The sequence below is a fragment of the Colias croceus genome, chromosome 6, assembly GCF_905220415.1.
Source record: "Colias croceus chromosome 6, ilColCroc2.1".
Taxonomy (NCBI): Eukaryota; Metazoa; Arthropoda; class Insecta; order Lepidoptera; family Pieridae; genus Colias; species Colias croceus.
Genome location: NC_059542.1, coordinates 5,683,602 through 5,702,460, shown reverse-complemented (window position 1 = coordinate 5,702,460; position 18,859 = coordinate 5,683,602). Strand labels below are relative to the sequence as shown.

The window sequence follows — 18,859 nt, the reverse complement described above, 5'->3', positions numbered from 1 at the left end:
TATTGTAAACTTAAAAATAAACGAAGACAAAAATCAACATCCGTCATAATCTGAGCATTATTTTATTTCCTTCCCTTTCTTTTCACTTAGTTATAGGTAGGTATCTAATTTCCAAAGCAATAATAAATGTTTATATATATGTTAATGTACCTATTTTGTATTAGATCAGTGTCACGCGTATTCCCTTCCTACGCCTTCCCAGTTCCCTTAATCCTTATTATGAATAATGTAACGTGTTAAGGTATTTAATGGAAACATCAAATTCAGATCACATCCCAATACACATTATTAATACGCATCACTTAAATGATACAATATTATTGGCAAATTTCAACTTGGTTATTGAAGATTAGATGGATCACTGGTAAGATGTGTCGTATAGGTAGGTACCTAGTAGGTAATTAAAAAAACAATGTGTGTGCTGAGCACACGTGTCAGAAGTGAACTTCTTTGGCAAGATTCAAAGATATCAAAATTGTCGCCATACTCCATGACGTGATGGTATTGCCATGACGCGGCCTTGAAATTGTACTTTCAACACGCCTGAAGCCGTGGAATTAATCTTGTGTTAAATAAAATATAAATATTATCTTAGAAACAGCGTGAATATTTCACATAACTTAAATAATTTATTATGTTTATTATACTGCAAAATTCAGATCCAGCTCATGTAGAGATGCTAAATGTGTTATAATGTTACCTAATACCTAGCTCAATTTACCAACTGAGAGTGACGCTTTTGAGATTAAATCGCGTTATATCTAAAGTTTAATCCTGTTGTGCTAAAGAGAATGGCAAGAAAAGCACGTAGATATTTGCGAAAATAATAAATACAGTGGAAATAATGAGGTTCAACATTATATTTATTCTAAACTAGCTGCTCCGCGCCGTTTCATCCACGTGGCTCCACTCCTGGTGGTCGTAGCGTGATGATATATAGCCTTTAACCTTCCTCGATAAATGGGCTATCTAACACCGAAAGAATTTTTCAAATCGGAACAGTAGTTCCCGAGATTAGCGCGTTCAAACAAACAAACAATCAAACAAACTCTTCAGCTTTATAATATTAGTACTGTGATTAGTACCTATAGATAAGAACCTACCTATATTGTTTGGTCGTCTCGTTTTAATTTCCAATGTCAGGTAATAAGTAGGTTTATTAATTTAGCTTTTAGGTACAATTATATAGATAATCTAATAAATAAACTAACCGAAAATAGAACTTATGAAAATTCTACGAAGAGATCAATGATTACCTACTAGAACTACGACTTTTGAGTAAAGTACCTAAAACATACAAATTATAATGAAAATTCCAATGTAATTATAAATAACGATAACTAAAATATTTTAAAGACCTTGACATTAACATTGTATCAGTTTTTAAAGCAGAAATAGAACCCTCACTGGTAGTAAAATAAATAAAGTGACGTGATGAACGTTGCAAGCTGCAGAACTTTCTGATTTGTTGAAGACCTAACACCTACGCGTTTGAGATAAATTTACTGGGCTTCACATTATTGAGTTCAGTATTATAGCGGTTAATTATGAATAGGTAGACATGCAAAATCGTTTCCATAGAATTCACACGCGTGCACTCAAGTCGGAGGTTTTGAGTGTGGTTTAAGGTTATCTCTTATTTCTGTGTTTAAATTTGAAATTAATTCAATAATTTTATTGAATACAGTTTAAATATGTTTGGACTTTGGGAATATTGCAATCACATTTGAATGTTTAGAATCTAGTTATTAGCTGATTTATAAAAAAAATAGGATTTAGAATAAAATTAGGAATATTGGATAGAGATAGATTATATCATACGAGATCCGGCTGCAGGATCAGTGCGTTCATCGGTTTTTTGCTGAAAACCGAATTTTTATGTATATTTATAATTAGGAGAATATATATCGACTAGGTTGCCAGTCAAAATTTGGCCGCAAGCATGTTTAATTAAAATTTTTCTAATCGATTTTTGGGAAAAAAATTCGTTCACTTGTTTTTTGAATAAAATGTAGTCTACATCACGTCAAATGATATAAAAATTCTAAAAAATCACGGTTGCCGCTTTTCACCTGGCCGCAACATCTTGGCAGCCTGGTGCAAACAGGTATGATTTCGATTCATTTTTACGTTCATAACGCACATTTATGAATCATATATCAAATTAAAGCTAATTTTTTTCTATTTATTATCATATATGGTTGCCTAATTAAATCCGGCCGCAAATAAGGGTTGCTGGCTTTTAAAAATTATAAATATAGGATTAGTGCGTTCATCGGTTTTTTGCTGAAAACCGAATTTTTATGTATATTTATAATTGAGAATATATATCGACTAGGTTGCCAGTCAAAATTTGGCCGCAAGCATGTTTACACTCAACCTTAAATATTCAACATCTTTAACAGCCGGCAACCCTTATTTGCGGCCGGATTTAATTAGGCAACCATATATGATAATAAATAGAAAAAAATTAGCTTTAATTTGATATATGATTCATAAATGTGCGTTATGAACGTAAAAATGAATCGAAATCATACCTGTTTGCACCAGGCTGCCAAGATGTTGCGGCCAGGTGAAAAGCGGCAATCGTGATTTTTTAGAATTTTTATATCATTTGACGAGATGTAGACTACATTTTATTCAAAAAACAAGTGAACGAATTTTTTTCCCAAAAATCGATTAGAAAAATTTTAATTAAACATGCTTGCGGCCAAATTTTGACTGGCAACCTAGTCGATATATATTCTCAATTATAAATATACATAAAAATTCGGTTTTCAGCAAAAAACCGATGAACGCACTAATCCTATATTTATAATTTTTAAAAGCCAGCAACCCTTATTTGCGGCCGGATTTAATTAGGCAACCATATATGATAATAAATAGAAAAAAATTAGCTTTAATTTGATATATGATTCATAAATGTGCGTTATGAACGTAAAAATGAATCGAAATCATACCTGTTTGCACCAGGCTGCCAAGATGTTGCGGCCAGGTGAAAAGCGGCAACCGTGATTTTTTAGAATTTTTATATCATTTGACGTGATGTAGACTACATTTTATTCAAAAAACAAGTGAACGATTTTTTTTCCCAAAAATCGATTAGAAAAATTTTAATTAAACACGCTTGCGGCCAAATTTTGACTGGCAACCTAGTCGATATATATTCTCCTAATTATAAATATACATAAAAATTCGGTTTTCAGCAAAAAACCGATGAACGCACTGATCCTGCGGTGGGATCTTAGACTATTATTAATTAAGTGGATAAGTTATTAGTTACATTAGCTAAGATTTCATAACACAATGCAATTTGGAAGTTAAGATACAAAATAATAATTTAAATTAATGTATTCTTTAGAAAATAGAAATGTTACATACTTACACATTTCATAAAATGATCATAATTGAAAAAAATCTTTCTAAGCTAGAATTTTATATTTCATTTTACAATTTGTTGTATTATAATAGAAATATACAAGAAATAATGAATGTTAACTAATGAGAGCACATAATGTTGCTTAGGTATTGTTTTAACATAAAAGAGTAGTATTTTTTTCATTCATTAGATACAAATATGTTAAACTACGCTTTATAAAATCGTATTAAAAGCTGCATGTGCTTATCCCACAAGAAGTATTTTATTATATAATATTAAATGCTAATATTTCACGTAAGGTAATATTATTACATAATTGATGTAGGTAATTTGAATAGGTATTTGAACCCGTGACGAACTATTATAGCGAACCCAACAATTTGCGTGTCAAGTCATTCTGAGTTTACAAATTGCTCTAATAGGCAGATTGATTAAATATTTTGGGCGAAGAGTAGCAATACAATCATAGAAATCTCAATAACATGGCACTTTACATTTCTATGAAAACATTCCATACGCTGTGGACCAGCCGTGAAAATGACAGCACACGTCATTTTCCTCGGCAAAGCCACGTCCACACTGACCTAGCTGCCCCGCGAGGCTGCTCGCACTGTGGAGACCCGCTTAATTGACATTACGTTGGAGACAAATGTTTAGTAACAATAGTATAACTTAATACGTCCTCCATACCAATATCATTGTTTCAACCTTTCATATTTAACATACGATGTCCTAAGTAAACAAACAATTGGCTTTATCATCGTATAACCTTACAATATGCAAATTAACTCTTTAAAATATGAAATTTAAAATAAACGAGATAAGACGTTGTATACTTGCCATTGTTATAAAAATGAAATGATATGATAATATGCATGCGACCTTTATGAATAGGAAATAGGAGGAAGTATGAATAAACGAAAAAAATATTGGCAATATTTTAATGTTTTTATTCGCAAGAGTTATTAATTAAATAAATAATATTGGAGGGTTACTACATTTTTAGGGTTATTTATAAAACTTTTTTAATGAAAATAAGTACTTATATTAATGAAAGTATTATTTTCATGGTCCTTTTCAGTCCCATATAGATAATATTTTATATATATACAATCGGGAATGTTCACAATGTATGTATATATACAATTGACTAACTACCAAGAAAGTGATAAACATCAAGAAATTCTTGTAAAATAGCCTTTACTGCTTAATAAGAAGCTCGTCAGGAGTAATTTGCATTGATAGCCGCGGGCAGCATCAGAATGGGCTCTGATGATGCGACGAATTCGTAACGGTACTCTCCTGGGCCTTGAACTTACAAGTTTGTTTTAAAAGATAAAAATATACTATAGTACAGCAGGAAACAGATAAAAAACGCGAGTGTCGAATCGGATGACGTGCCGTATAGAGAGACTTATTGAATTATCGCAGTCATCTCGAAGTACTTGTGTAAATATTGGCTTACACGGTCAATGTACTCCACGTTATCACTTTCTGTATTTAAATAATCGTCCACTGTTAATTAGTACGTCACCCGCTTGCTTTACCGAGAGTTCTATTCATGTATTGCTTATTTATTGAATGAAACAAAATACAGTAAAACTTTATCTATAAGACGTTTACTGGAGTATCGTATAAGCCGCCGAACTTGTAAAGAGGTCAATTTTCAATCCGAAGTACGTGTTAGGGCAGAGTTGAAGAGCATTCGCGTTACCGAAATAGATAAAAATATTGACTTGGCCTGATCTCTATTAACCCAAATATGTTGCGGTCTATACTATTAATAAACTTATTATTTTAATTGTATTGTACATGATTTGTATACGGTGCGCCAAAAAGTTGCCGAATATATTGAATAGAGAATATTATGCTGAGATAGATGCCTAGTTGATTCGTATTTGGAAGCGTGCTCACGCGCAGTTTAGTTTGGTTATAGTTACGAGAGAGCTGCGTCTGATGTCACTGATATCCGAATCCGATTTATTTAAAATTTATTGTGTTTATGAATTAAACTCGAGATCAATCAAGGTAAGGCTATTTGTAAACAATAAATTATCAACGTAGAACTAGCGAACTGTTTTGATAACGCGGCAATATTGACGCTATAATTAATTCGGATTTGATACTCTATTTGATAGTTGATTAACTTCGTGATGTTATTAAACAGGTGATAGAGCTTTATTTGGATTAATTTATCAAACATTATTTTACTGTCAGTTTTACGTATATCGGACTAAATTTGAATTTAAGAGATAATGTTGTGACTCGGTACTAAATAAAAATTAAATTTTAAATATATTATTATGGAGTAATTAAATTTAATTGAAGGTATGTGAAAGTTTTAATGATAGAGTTTAGATATTCATCCCCTTTATGATAGTTATATTATTTAATTCAGTTCACAGAAATGAATCATATCTCTTTAAATGTTCTGTGTTTATAATCGAGCAGGTACAATTTATATCTATGATATATATGATTTAAATTTTGGGGATCCAAGTTCAAGTTAAGTTAGATAGTTAGATTTTGTCCTTTTTTATAATTTTCTAATGTTTTGTGTTTTCGGTCGAAATAACAAAATTGGTTAGGTTATTTTAAAGATGTTATTTCTATCAGCTAAATCTGTTGTAATTTTTATAAAAACATCCGACATAAAAAAGATAAGTTAATAAATGAAATACATACATACATATTTATATTACATTGAAATGGCTATCATATTGTTCACAAAAATCATAAATCTTGGTTTTTAAGTGATAGACACGAAGTATTAAAAATAAAATTAGGCTGCAATAATAATTAAGATAATTACTTGGTACCTATTCTGTTTCAAAAAATAAGTTTGGAACAGAGGATGCCTTCTAGCTGATTTTATAAAATGTGCAATTGAAAAGTTGGTCTAAAATCCCAGTAAAGTAGTTGGTAATAAGTAAAATTGCTAAACGTCGAATATTTATAGGTAGGTATTAATTATTATTTACCAAAAGACTTCTAAAAGTAACACGTGCATTGAGCTCTATTTTGTGATTGAAATGTTAATTTAAACTAAAGTATTATACTAGGTAAACAATAAACAATAACGTAATGAACATTTTAGAATATAATTTTATTTTAAATTATTAATGGCCTAAAATAATATTCAATCAATTCGCAATAGCATATAGGTATGTAGTATGATGCCTTACAGATGATTTTTCCAAAAAACTTCAACAAAAACGTTCTTGTTTTAATAATATCTTTTTTTTTAAATGTAAAAAGATACTTCGAACGAGAAAATATTATATTTAATTAGCGACAAAAACTAAGAAACGCTTAATAATGCAGCTTATCATGCAGCTTAAAATGTAGCTTATAATGTAGCTTATAATGTAGCTTATAATGTAGCTTATAATCAGCTTTTAATACAACTTATAAAGCTTGCAATGCAGATATTAAATAGAAATGTGAATACTGTTAACCATTTTGGTGAGCTCAATTTTCCTTCTTTCTGCATGATCTGGATTATTTCAAATGTGCATTTCAAAGCACATTCAGCAGCATTTGGTTAACACACGAGAACGAAATAAGAGTAGTAAAGGGTTTTATTAAGTGAGTACTTTCAGAATTCAGATTTGAATTTTCATTTAGATATGACATTGAAAATGATGCCTCTATAGTCTAAATACTTAAAAGGAGAGTTTGAGATTGACAATCACGTCTTTAATTTAAAATACAGGTGCTATGAGCTTAAAAGTTAAAACTTTACTTTTGCCTTTTAATTGAGAGAGATACAAAAAAAAATATCCTTGAAGTTACGAACTATCTCGGTTCAAATTCCCATCAATTTCGGTTAAGTAAAAAGTAGGTATCAAACATTTTGAATATATGATAAACAAAAAGTTTTATAGGATTATGAAATGATTTGACTCTTCAACTAAATATAAAAATAAAATGTTTCAATTTGTCTAGTGGTTTTAAATTCGCTATGATTTTAAAATGAATATGACTAATAACTGCACTGTCTGAAAGAAGTCTGGTGTAAGAAGATGAACATTATTGCCAATAAATAATAACAGTTAAGTCTGTATGGTTGTAATTGAACTAGATTAAGTTTCTAATAGCGGCTAACTAATCATAACTAGATGAACGTTCATTCTATTTGCACACTTGTATTAACCACTCGAATTTTATGTTGGTATTGAGGACAACAACCGTAAGAAAGATAAATAATGTCAAGTAACAACTATTATCCCTTCTACGAATGATATAATGCTCAACGGGAATTATAATCAAATCTTATAATCAAATAAACAGTTACTGCTGAAATATTTATAGCTAACTCACTGTATTATGATAGATTTAAGATGTTACGTCATTGCAAACTGGATGAGATAGATATTTCAAAGCAAACAATACTCCGATGTATCAATTACCGATGTCACAAATAATTTTCATATAAAATTACGTGTCCGAATATATTATTAACTAGCTTACCGCCCGCGGCTTCGCCCGCTTTGTCTAATACCTAATAAATTTTATACTAAAACCTTCCTCTTGAATCACTCCATCTATTAAAAAACCGCATCAAAAATCCGTTGCGTAGTTTTAAAGATTTAAGCATACAAAGGGACATAGGGACAGAGAAAGCGACTTTGTTTTATACTATGTAGTGATTCGCATACGTGTCGCAAAGCGTTAAATCATCATTATGGTGATAAAGCTTTTGCGTTCAGCGAATTCTTACATTTAACATCAATTAAATTAATGTATGGGTAATTTATGCACAGATCCACGACAAGTCGTTCACAAGGTCTGCCGTTGCTGGGTAGGGCGGCGCGGTGATGGGAAAATTTATGGATGTCTATTGGCCCGAAACGTTGGCTAATATTTTTTAAGGACATGCAATAGCTTCCACTACGATATTATATTGAATCAAATTGTATCCCGTATAAAAGAGACATGGGTTATCGTTACAAAACTTAAAACAATATAGTCACAAAGTATAAATAATGCCTCGGGGTCTTTCAAAATTGTTCCTTAGCGAATTTCTTTATAGTAAACATTTAAATTTCGTTGGATAATAATTAATTAACCGTAGGTAGGTATAATATTGCGTAATTCAATTTAAAAATAATTTATTTCTAAAATATTGGCCGACTATTTCATTCTTCTATGTTTAATGAATTTTGCTAGTGATGTTAACTACCTATCCCACCAAAAACATAAATGTAAAAATTGGAGCCGAGTTCAATCGTTGACTTAATTTGCCAAAAAAAGAAATGAGATCTAAATGTGTGCCAAGTTCTGCAGACAGTCCAGAAATTTATTTACAAAGATGTATTAAGTTCTTAGGTTGACTGAAAACTCAATTGTTTTATTTTCCCTTAGAGAACAATGTTTATTCCAAAATATAACTTTTTTAATTTGAATAATATAATTATTTTCACAAAGCAAACAACTAATGACCTATTGAACCCCATAATTTGATGAGGCTAGTTTTTAGAACCTCACAAAATATAAACAGTATGTAAAACTAGCCTCATCAAATTATGGGGTTCAATAGGTCATTAGTTGTTTGCTTTGTGAAAATAATTATATTATTCAAATTAAAAAAGTTATATTTTGGAATAAATATTGTTCTATAAGGGAAAATAAAACAATTGAGTTTTCAGTCAACCTAAGAACTTAATACATCTTTGTAAATAAATTTCTGGACTGTCTGCAGAACTTGGCACACATTTAGATCTCATTTCTTTTTTTGGCAAATTAAGTCAACGATTGAACTCGGCTCCAATTTTTACATTTATGTTTTTGGTGGGATATCATTACTTTTTGTACAGAAAATTACTCTGCAAATTTGATTTACTTTATAAATATAATACTTTTTATATACGATTTTTTTTTTCTTGCGGTTTCTCTGTATGCTTTGTTTAGTATTATTTTCTATATTTTCTTGTATGTTATGAATGTCAGCGCACATTGCCCCGTCATTATCTGCAATTTTTTAAACTCGTTTTCTGTTTAAAAGATTACATGATTTTCTAAACATCCAGCGTGAATTTGTACACACACTATTACCAAGATGCAAAGATCGTTGTAGAAGAATCGTCGCCTTACTCCATGACGTTACGGTATTGCCATGACGCGATCTTGAAATTTTACTCTAAACGCGCATGTTTCACTCATATTATTTTACGCAAATTAAATCATTTCGACCTTCGACGAAGCCTTCTTCCATTACACCATTTATGGTAATTATTTTTGCATGCTTGTATTGGCTAAACATGTTTGTGCTTTATTAATATAATTGTATCACCATTGAATACCATGTTTAAAGCAAAATAAAGATTTTATTTATTTATTTATTTATTTACACTGAAATTAAAACTAAACTAAACACTCATAAATAAAGAATAAATAAATGTGAATATGTAAAATTATATATTATTTTTAACTGTATGAGCAATAAAGGCAATATTTTTATTACAATTTTCTTTTATTTTACGTTTAATAACAGTTTTGAATAAAGAAATCATGCAATCGAAGTAATCCGCCCTAGCGATACTAGCGCGAGTGAGTGTGATGTCAGAGGCGCTTCGAATCTACAGATGTTTCGTCCTAAAATATGTAAACTTCAATAATCTATATCTCAGTCATTTATTGATGGATTTCAAAATTTTTTTCGGCCACTGATTAGTTTTGATCTATTTTTTAAGACTAGTAAGGTTAATATACTATTTTCTTTTTTTTTTAACTTTTCCATTTTTCCATACAAACAAAATTTATGTCATTGAAAAAAAAATTAAATACAAATAAATTCAGTATTTTCTGATTTTTTCCTTTGTACACTCACTATTACCTAGTTGATTACAAAATTTGAACTTTCTAGGTCATCTGGAAGTGGGTTAGGTTTTGTATATGTCTATAAGTCAGTCAGTCTTAAAAATTGCGATTTTTGGATATTAATATCTACGCAACTGTTTAATCTGTATTTATGAAATTTAAGGTTCTTGTTTATCTTGAGGTCCTCTTGATATGTACCAAATTTGGTTTATATAACTTAAATAGTTTTCGAGTTATAAGGGGGTGAAAAGTGGCTCGAAATGGTTCGTGTAAATATACACACGGCTGCTGCTCGCCAGTTCTCTTCGCTTGAACTCGGCTTGACACGCTGCCGCGTGTCTAGATGTAGGCAACTTCATCCATTTTAATAAGAGAGAATGAATGGCGCTTCCTGCTTCGGTTATAAATTTATCGGATTGGCTTGAAGTCGGTACATACTGCGGAACGTATATTATGTGAAAAAGCTTCAGCGTTCATCACTTTTATATTATGGATTTTAAATTTATCTGAAATAAATGTTATAAATATAAAATTAAATTAAATTAAATATTATAATACTAGATTTTCGCCCGCGGCTTCGCCCGCGTTTTCAAAGATAAACCCGGATAGTTCGCGTTCCCTTGGGATTTCCGGGATAAAACCTATCCTATGTGTTAATCCAAGTTACTCTCTATATTTTTGCTAAATTTCATTGAAATCGGTTCAGTAGTATTTGCGTGAAAGAGTAACAAACACACACACACACATCCTCACAAACTTTCGCATTTATAATATAATATATTAGTAGGATTAGTAGGATAGGATGTATGTGGAGGTCAATGTTACAATAATCGTTCTATGTTGGTTTTGTATAAAAGTTGCCAAAGGCTTAAAATAATTATTACAGAGCGCAAAGATGAAAGGAACCAACGCTATTCGGTAATCATTACGATGTCTAGGCACATATGAGTTTTGTTTGTGTATTTAACATGGAAATATTTACGTTTTTGAGTAATAATGTATCGCTTAAACGTTTTTATCTTATGACTCAGTGATTTGTGAGTAAAACAAAATGGAATATAACATTTGTTTGTTTAAAATGATTGTCTAGTTTTTACCTACTAGTTTAACTTGTTCTGGTCAACGGTATTTCAAGCTGATTAATGTTTTAAAATATATTTAATTGGTATCTAAATTAATAAGTTTGTGAGAGATAACACATAACAAATAAATTTGTCAAAATAAATCAAATCACTCGGGTTTATGCAGAACTAACGGTCAGTGCCTAATGCCTATTTATTAATTAGATAGTTAATAGTTATTAACTTTTAATCCTGTTCATAATATAAAGATATAATTATGTAAAAAAATCTCATACATGCATGTAGGTACCTTGAAAACTTTAAATAATTATTTTGTGTAAAGAGCGTGATCGTTTTATCATATAAAATAAGTTATACAAACGAACAAATTTTGAATGGCATGGAATTAATCACGTTTTCGGTTTTATGGGCGAAATGTGTCGTAGGATGCGATCGTTTCTTAATCAAAATAACAATAATGATATTGAATGATGAATTCAATTTAATTACTTTTGGAAATGATGTAACATGTACGGTGGCCTGGAAGAGATCGCTACCTAGCGATAAAGGCCACCGTTTGTACACATTATTTTCCTATTATCTGTACAGTGTACTTTATGTGTCTCTATTTCTTTTATATATGTGCAATAAATAATTAAATAATATAAAAAAAATATCTCAAAATTAATTCATTTTATCACATAGAAGCTTTTTGTTATGAAAAGATTAAATCTGTGGTGAGGAGCTTTTCTAGATATACTAACGTTAACCTTTGGTAAAGAGTTCGGCATTTGTATTCGTTATTTACTTTTATTTGGAAGAATTCTTTGTAAACACTTCAACTAATGACTTTAACATGTGTCTCAAGTCTATGATTCACAACTCTTTCTAGGAAATAACAAATTCTAGAAACTTGAAATTTAGCACAATCGTATAATGAGCTTGCTAAACTTATAATCAGTGCTAATTATATCTACTTTATTGCTAAATAAATATAGTATTACTACGATTTTTGAATGATTTTGCATTTCAATTATATTTCGAAAAATTTCTCATAAAACTAGATTGGACCTCGACCACTTCAAACTCCAATAAAACGGTAGAAAGAAACTTATGACTTATAGTTTCATTACAGGTTTCTCAAACACTGAATTCTTGTTTATACTTACCTTCCCCTTAGTCAACATCTCCCTTTGCTCATCATTCGTACTAAATTAAAGTTATAAAATTATTTAACGACTCTTCTCCACAAATTTTATTAGAACGCGTTTATTCCTTCTCTATTGTATACAAGATGTTCAATGTTAAAAGTCTGTAAAAGTTGGTTATATTTTCTTTCAATTCCTTTCCTTGCATAGAGTGGATACTATTTGCAGAGGATTTAGTCAACAAGTTCAGTAAATAAGTGAAATAGATCCTTTAGAAATTGAAATTCATGTCTGTTTTAATTCAAATTGTTACGCTAAATTGAAATAATGGTCTACAAAAGATCTATGTAGAGAGTTTCTTTAGATTTAAGATAAACGGGAAGTTATCTTAACGAGATTTGCATGGTAAAAATATGATATTGAGTGTAACATTAGCAATTACCGTGATATTAATATCAATCAAATATGGATATTTGCGCTCAGAATACAGTATAGTGTCAATAATTATCACAATAATTTCAACACCATTTTTTAATGACTGAGCTTCTCTTTACATATTTTAGGTAGATAGTCTACCTAAAATAACTGAGAACAATAAAAGAGAAAATTGATCGAATTTATCTACTTTACTGAATTTATAGACCTTTGTGGTACCATCAAAATAACACTTCAATAATTTAATTTTGTTTTTATTATAAAAGTAACAATAAAAAAACTATAAAAGTATCAAATCGTTTAACCAATTTATATATTTTAATTATTGAGTTTCGAAGTGCGTGGGTATTCTGTCCCAATACCTATAGTTCAGTTATGGCCATTCACTCGTAAATTTTAACTTTAATAATATATTAGTGGTCTTTTCCCGCGATTGCGTTCTATCCACCCACCTGCATACGTATGTACTTATGATAGAAAAGTTTCCTTCCAAATTTTCTATATGAAATAATATTTAAAAATACAGTGTAAGTATAGGTATTGTATAGACTATAGGATCTTATATATATTGAATAAGAAATATCTCTTAGAAAAGTTAAACGTTTCTTAATTTATCGGCGCATCAGCTACTTCTACAGTATACCTACTAAATTACACTCTTGGGATATTTTGACGAAAAGTAAAAATACAATTTCTTTAGTTTAAAACCTACCGTACCCAAGTAAGGATAGTTTGGATCAAACGCATAGCAAGGATCAAGTCGAAGTCCTAAAGTCGAACCGAAGTAATATTAAAAACTTTTTATATTGTCTTCTTAGGATTATAGCAATAAAAGACGAACAAAAAGTCTTTTTATACATCCTTCCTGAAACAAGCAATAAGCTCTACCTTTCAATTGTTTCAGGACTCTCCAAATAAGCTTTTAATGGAAGACAATATTAAAAGACAGAAATTGTTTTAGAAATATTCATGTGGACAATCATAGAACATTTATGGTGAGTATAATTTTAGTCGCTATTATATTCTTGACCTAAATAACCGTATTCGTTGTTGAATTGTCTGTGTAATGGTTTTCTTAAAACTGAGACTTGGCGTTGCATTCGTCATAAAAGGCGTCGGTGGCTGAGGTGTCAAACAAATGACTAGCGGGTACTAATTGCATTGTTCTTGATATACTGTCTGTGAATATAACTATTTATCATTTCAATTACAAAATAAGCGTATATTTATTTGACGGTCACTTGTTAAATATTGCTAAACAATTGATGTTAGCTTTAAAGAAAGCGGCGATTCACATATACGGTACAAACATATAAGTTAACGGTAAATGTTTAGTTATATAAATGGTCTAGAACTCTAGACTCTAGAGACATTTGATTGCGTAACATTTCCAATTAAGTAGTTATTTCTAATAATATTTTTGGTTCTGATATTATAATAATGTTCGATTAGGGTATAAAATTCAATGCCTTTTTTATTACATAATACCTACTAAGTTAAGATTCTGAAGATTTTTAATTAATGTTGTAACTACCTACATTTAAATAATGCAAACATACTTTAACAAAGAACAAGACCCGCATTCGATAGATAACATATTATGTTAAATTAACTCCTTCCTATGTATTACAACATTTGAAAATAATAAAGTGGAATGATGGTGTATTGGCGCTTAGCAACAACTCTATATAACTATATTTTTTCAATAGATGCCAGTTCCTGGGGAATACTTTCGAAACTGGGTCGTGCAAAAATGACGCAGTTTTACCGTTTATCATTAATTTTGTTCATAATAGACCTAGAAATGTTTCAAGGACATACCGTAAGTATGAAAATTAAATGTGTTTAATAACATATTAATATTCGGTACATTCTAACTGCATCTACAAATGCAACTTTATTACATTTCAATGATCTATTGAACTGTTTTGTTAAATAAAATTGGGTGCAACTATTTTATGATCACCGGAGTTTTTGAAAAGATTTGACCTAGATATTTCAACAATCAATTTATCAGTGCTATTGTATTTCATTGGTTATTATTTGTCTAGGCATATTATTTGGCTTTCAGACTAACCAGTCGGAGTTACGTGGTATAGAAGAATACAAGAATAAGCGAATCAATTTCAATAGTAAGTTGTTTTAGCTACCTATATTACTCTCTCATTATATGGTATAGATACTCGTACATCATGTACCTACCTATAACACTATAATGACATAAGGAGATTACTCGTGTGGGACGAGTAATCTCCTTATGTCAATTCTCATGATACTTGGAATTCATTGAAACTAATGTTTTAATTAAAAACATCGCGTTAATTCGTTTTAGGTGATAAAAAGACACCCTCATATTCCGAATGGGAAAAGTGGAGTGCATGCCAAGATGGTCGTAAAACTAGGCGGCGACATTGCTTGCGTCGGCAAGTGTGCGGGGACTCCTTGCGAATTGAAGTAGCTCGGTAGGTATGCTCTGCTTATTTTCTTCAAGACATTTCGACTGGCTTACTAATTTTCAATTCATGAGTCTAAAGTGCATGAAAATACAATTTCTTTGCTGACGCTCTTATAGTTTATAGTAAGTATATTGTGCGACTCGTACGGAGCAGCGATGTGAAAACTTAAACAACACATTAAAATAGGTCAATGTTTATTGACTTGTGACATGATATTTGCAGAAACCCGTATCCAATACTTGCGCAAAGCCATACAATATTGCTTTTGTTGATATAAGTATTGTGTTAACGTGCAAGTTTTTAGCTGGTTGAAAATTCATATCATATTTTCGAATCGTTTCATTTGACGTTATACATATATGTTATGTGAGCATTTTATAGTTGCTCATAATTAATTATAAGTACTAATAAAATAGAGACATGAGTTTAGCATTCAGCGTTTGTTGATAGATTCGTACGCGGAAACACTATTTGCTGAATTTGTTTACAGTTGCAGTACGACTGAATCGCGAGAACAGAGTACAGATTCTGAAGGACACCAATATAATTATATGCCGATAAAATTGGTAATTAACTACTTATTTATTTTAAATCTTTGGTAAATGTATAAAAGATGACATATAATATGATTTAAGGCGAAGGAATAGATGAAGGATATAATATTGCAAGTGTTATTAAAATATGGAATGGTGAGAAATCTAACTAATTAGACTGGTTTCGTTTTAATCTGAGAATTTTTACACAATCTAAGAACATTAGAAGAGAAATTTCTTTGAGAAACTTTAATTGAAATCTTTGAATTGTTTATGTATATGTGAAATGAAGTTTAGTGTTTACTACCAAAAACTAATATTTTACTTACTTAAAATTATCAAACATCTTTATATATTCAGTTATCCACATCTTAATATAAGATCAACAAGAAACTTGATATTTTCCTCACCCGTTTAAGTTTACCTTTTAAGCCCTTTCTAGGCATGAGCATTTATTAATTTATGAAAACTAGGTACTAGGTATATTTCAGCGATAGCATGCTGAAATCCATACTAATATTATAAATGTGAAAGTAACTCTGTCTGTCTGTCTGTTACTCAATCACGCCTAAACTACTGAACCAATTTGCATGAAATTTGGTATGGAGATATTATGATACCTGAGAAAGGACATAGGCTACCTTTTATTGCGTAATAATATGTACCACTGGCGAAGCCGGGGCGGACTGCTAGTATAGTATATAGTCATATTGTTATACACAAAATTATTTAGTAATGACGGATATCGTATAGCAGATTAGTCTATAAGAAGCTTAATAAGAAGTATATATATATGTCTATAAGCACATATAGTAATGACGTGGCTAAAAATTCCAGAGGGTTGTGAAATGAAGCAGTAATGTATATCCGTAAACGTAATTACCTAATTTACAAAACCATCCCGTGAAAAGTTATATTATCCTCATTAGAACCCTAGAAAAATAAAATGTTCCATGACTGGTCATGTATCTTGAATTTTTGAGGCAGTAAGCTTTTTGGATTGGACATATACATTGTTTTGATAAAAGTCGTAGAATTGAGTAGTTGTTTGAATGAGTAGTTATAGGTGTAAAATGATGGAGAGTGTGAAATATTTGAAATTAAAGTGATATGGTATTAATTATTTGGTTTCAATTTTAGGTGGGTTTGAAGCAATTAGATGACAGTGACGTACAGAAAAGATTTACAGGGTTTTCACCATGGAGTGGTTGGAGTTCATGTTCAAAAAAATGCATGACTGTTAGAAAAAGGTGTGTATATCGTATTCATTTACAAAGCTTAGAACATTTTTCATGTATTTATAATTGACTTAGCATCTGTTAAAACCGGACGTTTACATCTTTCAGCGCTTAGAGATTGCTACTGGACTATTTTTTACTGTTGCTTAAAATTGTTTATTTTATATTGGGTTTGCTTCTTTTTGAATATGATTTTGTTAAAATCGAATCACAACAAACGTTTTGGAGTAAAACCAAAAACTGAATTTGAATAAAAAAAATAGGATGTTCATTGTTCATGTTCAATCAAAAGGGGAAATTATTAATATGATGTAGGTACTTAAAAAAAAACAATCAGAATGCAAATAATCGTAAATGTACGACTAAACTTTCACAGACACTGCCAAAAGTGGACAATATGCGGTCGAAAAGTCATCAAACAATCTGCTTATTGCTACCTCGAAGGTAGCTACTGCCACCTCTGGATTCGAGGGAAGATGCACCGAAAGGACCAAGGTAAATGTCACAGTAATCCTTGCAGTAATCTATTAAAAAGCGGCAATTATATTCCGCTGAATTCATAGCACTTGCCAAATAAAAATTCGACCTTGTGAATATTAAAAGGTATTGAAAAAAGTTTACGACTCGCTGTCATCTACAATTTCAGCCGGCCGTGTAATTGCTAGGGGAATAGCTGATTAGTGACAACATCTCCTACATTTTTTGCGTATACACAATAAATCACATGAATTGTAGCAAGCAGTTGTTTGGAATTAATGAATACCGAGTAGAAATTAACGTTCAAGGTCGTAGACAGGAATTAATTTGGTATGGGCAAAGTTAAATATACCTATTACCTAACTAGTGCCGGAAATATTTCTAGGTGATTGTAGAGCTTCCTTTATAACACATTGTATAGTAGTATAATAGACGCTGTTTTTTGTTGATACTCAAGAATCACCAATGTAAAATAATTATAAGAACGAATCCCTGTAGGTTTTGCCCGCAGCTTTGCTCGCGTTCGAATTGTAAATGTAAACTATTCTCGAAGGCACTTGAAGACACAAAAATTTAATGATATTTTTAATCTGAACATCATTATAGTTGTTGTAATAAATAAATTACATTACTTTGCCACTTAATTAAAATTAGTTGCAGCAGAATAAAAAATAAATAAATAGACGTAATAAATAAGACGTAATATTTAAATGGGTGGGCAAAATTTTGTTATAATTGATTTATACCTATACCTAAGTAAAAGCTGAAGCAGTGAGATTAAAATTTTGCATTCTTGAAAACCGTTTACCGTTATGACTTACCTTTAAATTAAAAACGCTCTACATTAATGACTTGATGACAAGTTTGCTTTTATTGAAAATGATTAGTCAACACCAAATTGAATTAAGAGTTGGCTAAACTTCTTTGATTAAAGCAGTAAAGACCCAGCGAACTCTTTAACTTTAGGATGGAGATTTTACGCAAACAACGGAAGTTTTTCGATAAAATTATGGAGATAATTGTTAAAGTTCTGCGTAAGAACTACTATTAGGTACTATTTTTATAGGTTATACCGTGGTGGAATCTTTGCCGGCTCCAGTCCCGGCTATACATCCAGAAGATTCTAGATCTTCTACAACTCTGCCAACGTGTGGAAGACTGGGCAGGTACCGTGGTCCCGGGGGAAGGCTACGAGCTCGTATGCAAGACATGATCCGTATCATTGGCGGCAGGCCAGCGCCACCTGGTAAATGGATTTGGCAAGTCGCTGTTCTCAATCGCTTTAAGGTAATTTAATTAGAAACATAATA

General features: G+C 30.8%; 1 protein-coding gene across 1 annotated transcript in view; it reads left to right on the top strand.

The window, feature by feature from the left end:
- Positions 1 to 5,308: 5,308 nt before the first annotated feature.
- The window catches only part of LOC123692471 (transmembrane protease serine 9), a 29,256-nt gene continuing 15,705 nt past the window's right edge, over positions 5,309 to 18,859 (top strand). The window contains exons 1-9 of the mRNA XM_045637225.1: positions 5,309 to 5,407; positions 13,750 to 13,840; positions 14,555 to 14,667; positions 14,917 to 14,977; positions 15,178 to 15,307; positions 15,792 to 15,867; positions 16,975 to 17,084; positions 17,449 to 17,567; positions 18,616 to 18,836. Coding sequence (XP_045493181.1) covers positions 14,599 to 14,667; positions 14,917 to 14,977; positions 15,178 to 15,307; positions 15,792 to 15,867; positions 16,975 to 17,084; positions 17,449 to 17,567; positions 18,616 to 18,836 — 786 coding nt within the window. The 5' untranslated portion in view covers positions 5,309 to 5,407; positions 13,750 to 13,840; positions 14,555 to 14,598. The remainder of the gene's footprint in view (positions 5,408 to 13,749; positions 13,841 to 14,554; positions 14,668 to 14,916; positions 14,978 to 15,177; positions 15,308 to 15,791; positions 15,868 to 16,974; positions 17,085 to 17,448; positions 17,568 to 18,615; positions 18,837 to 18,859) is intronic.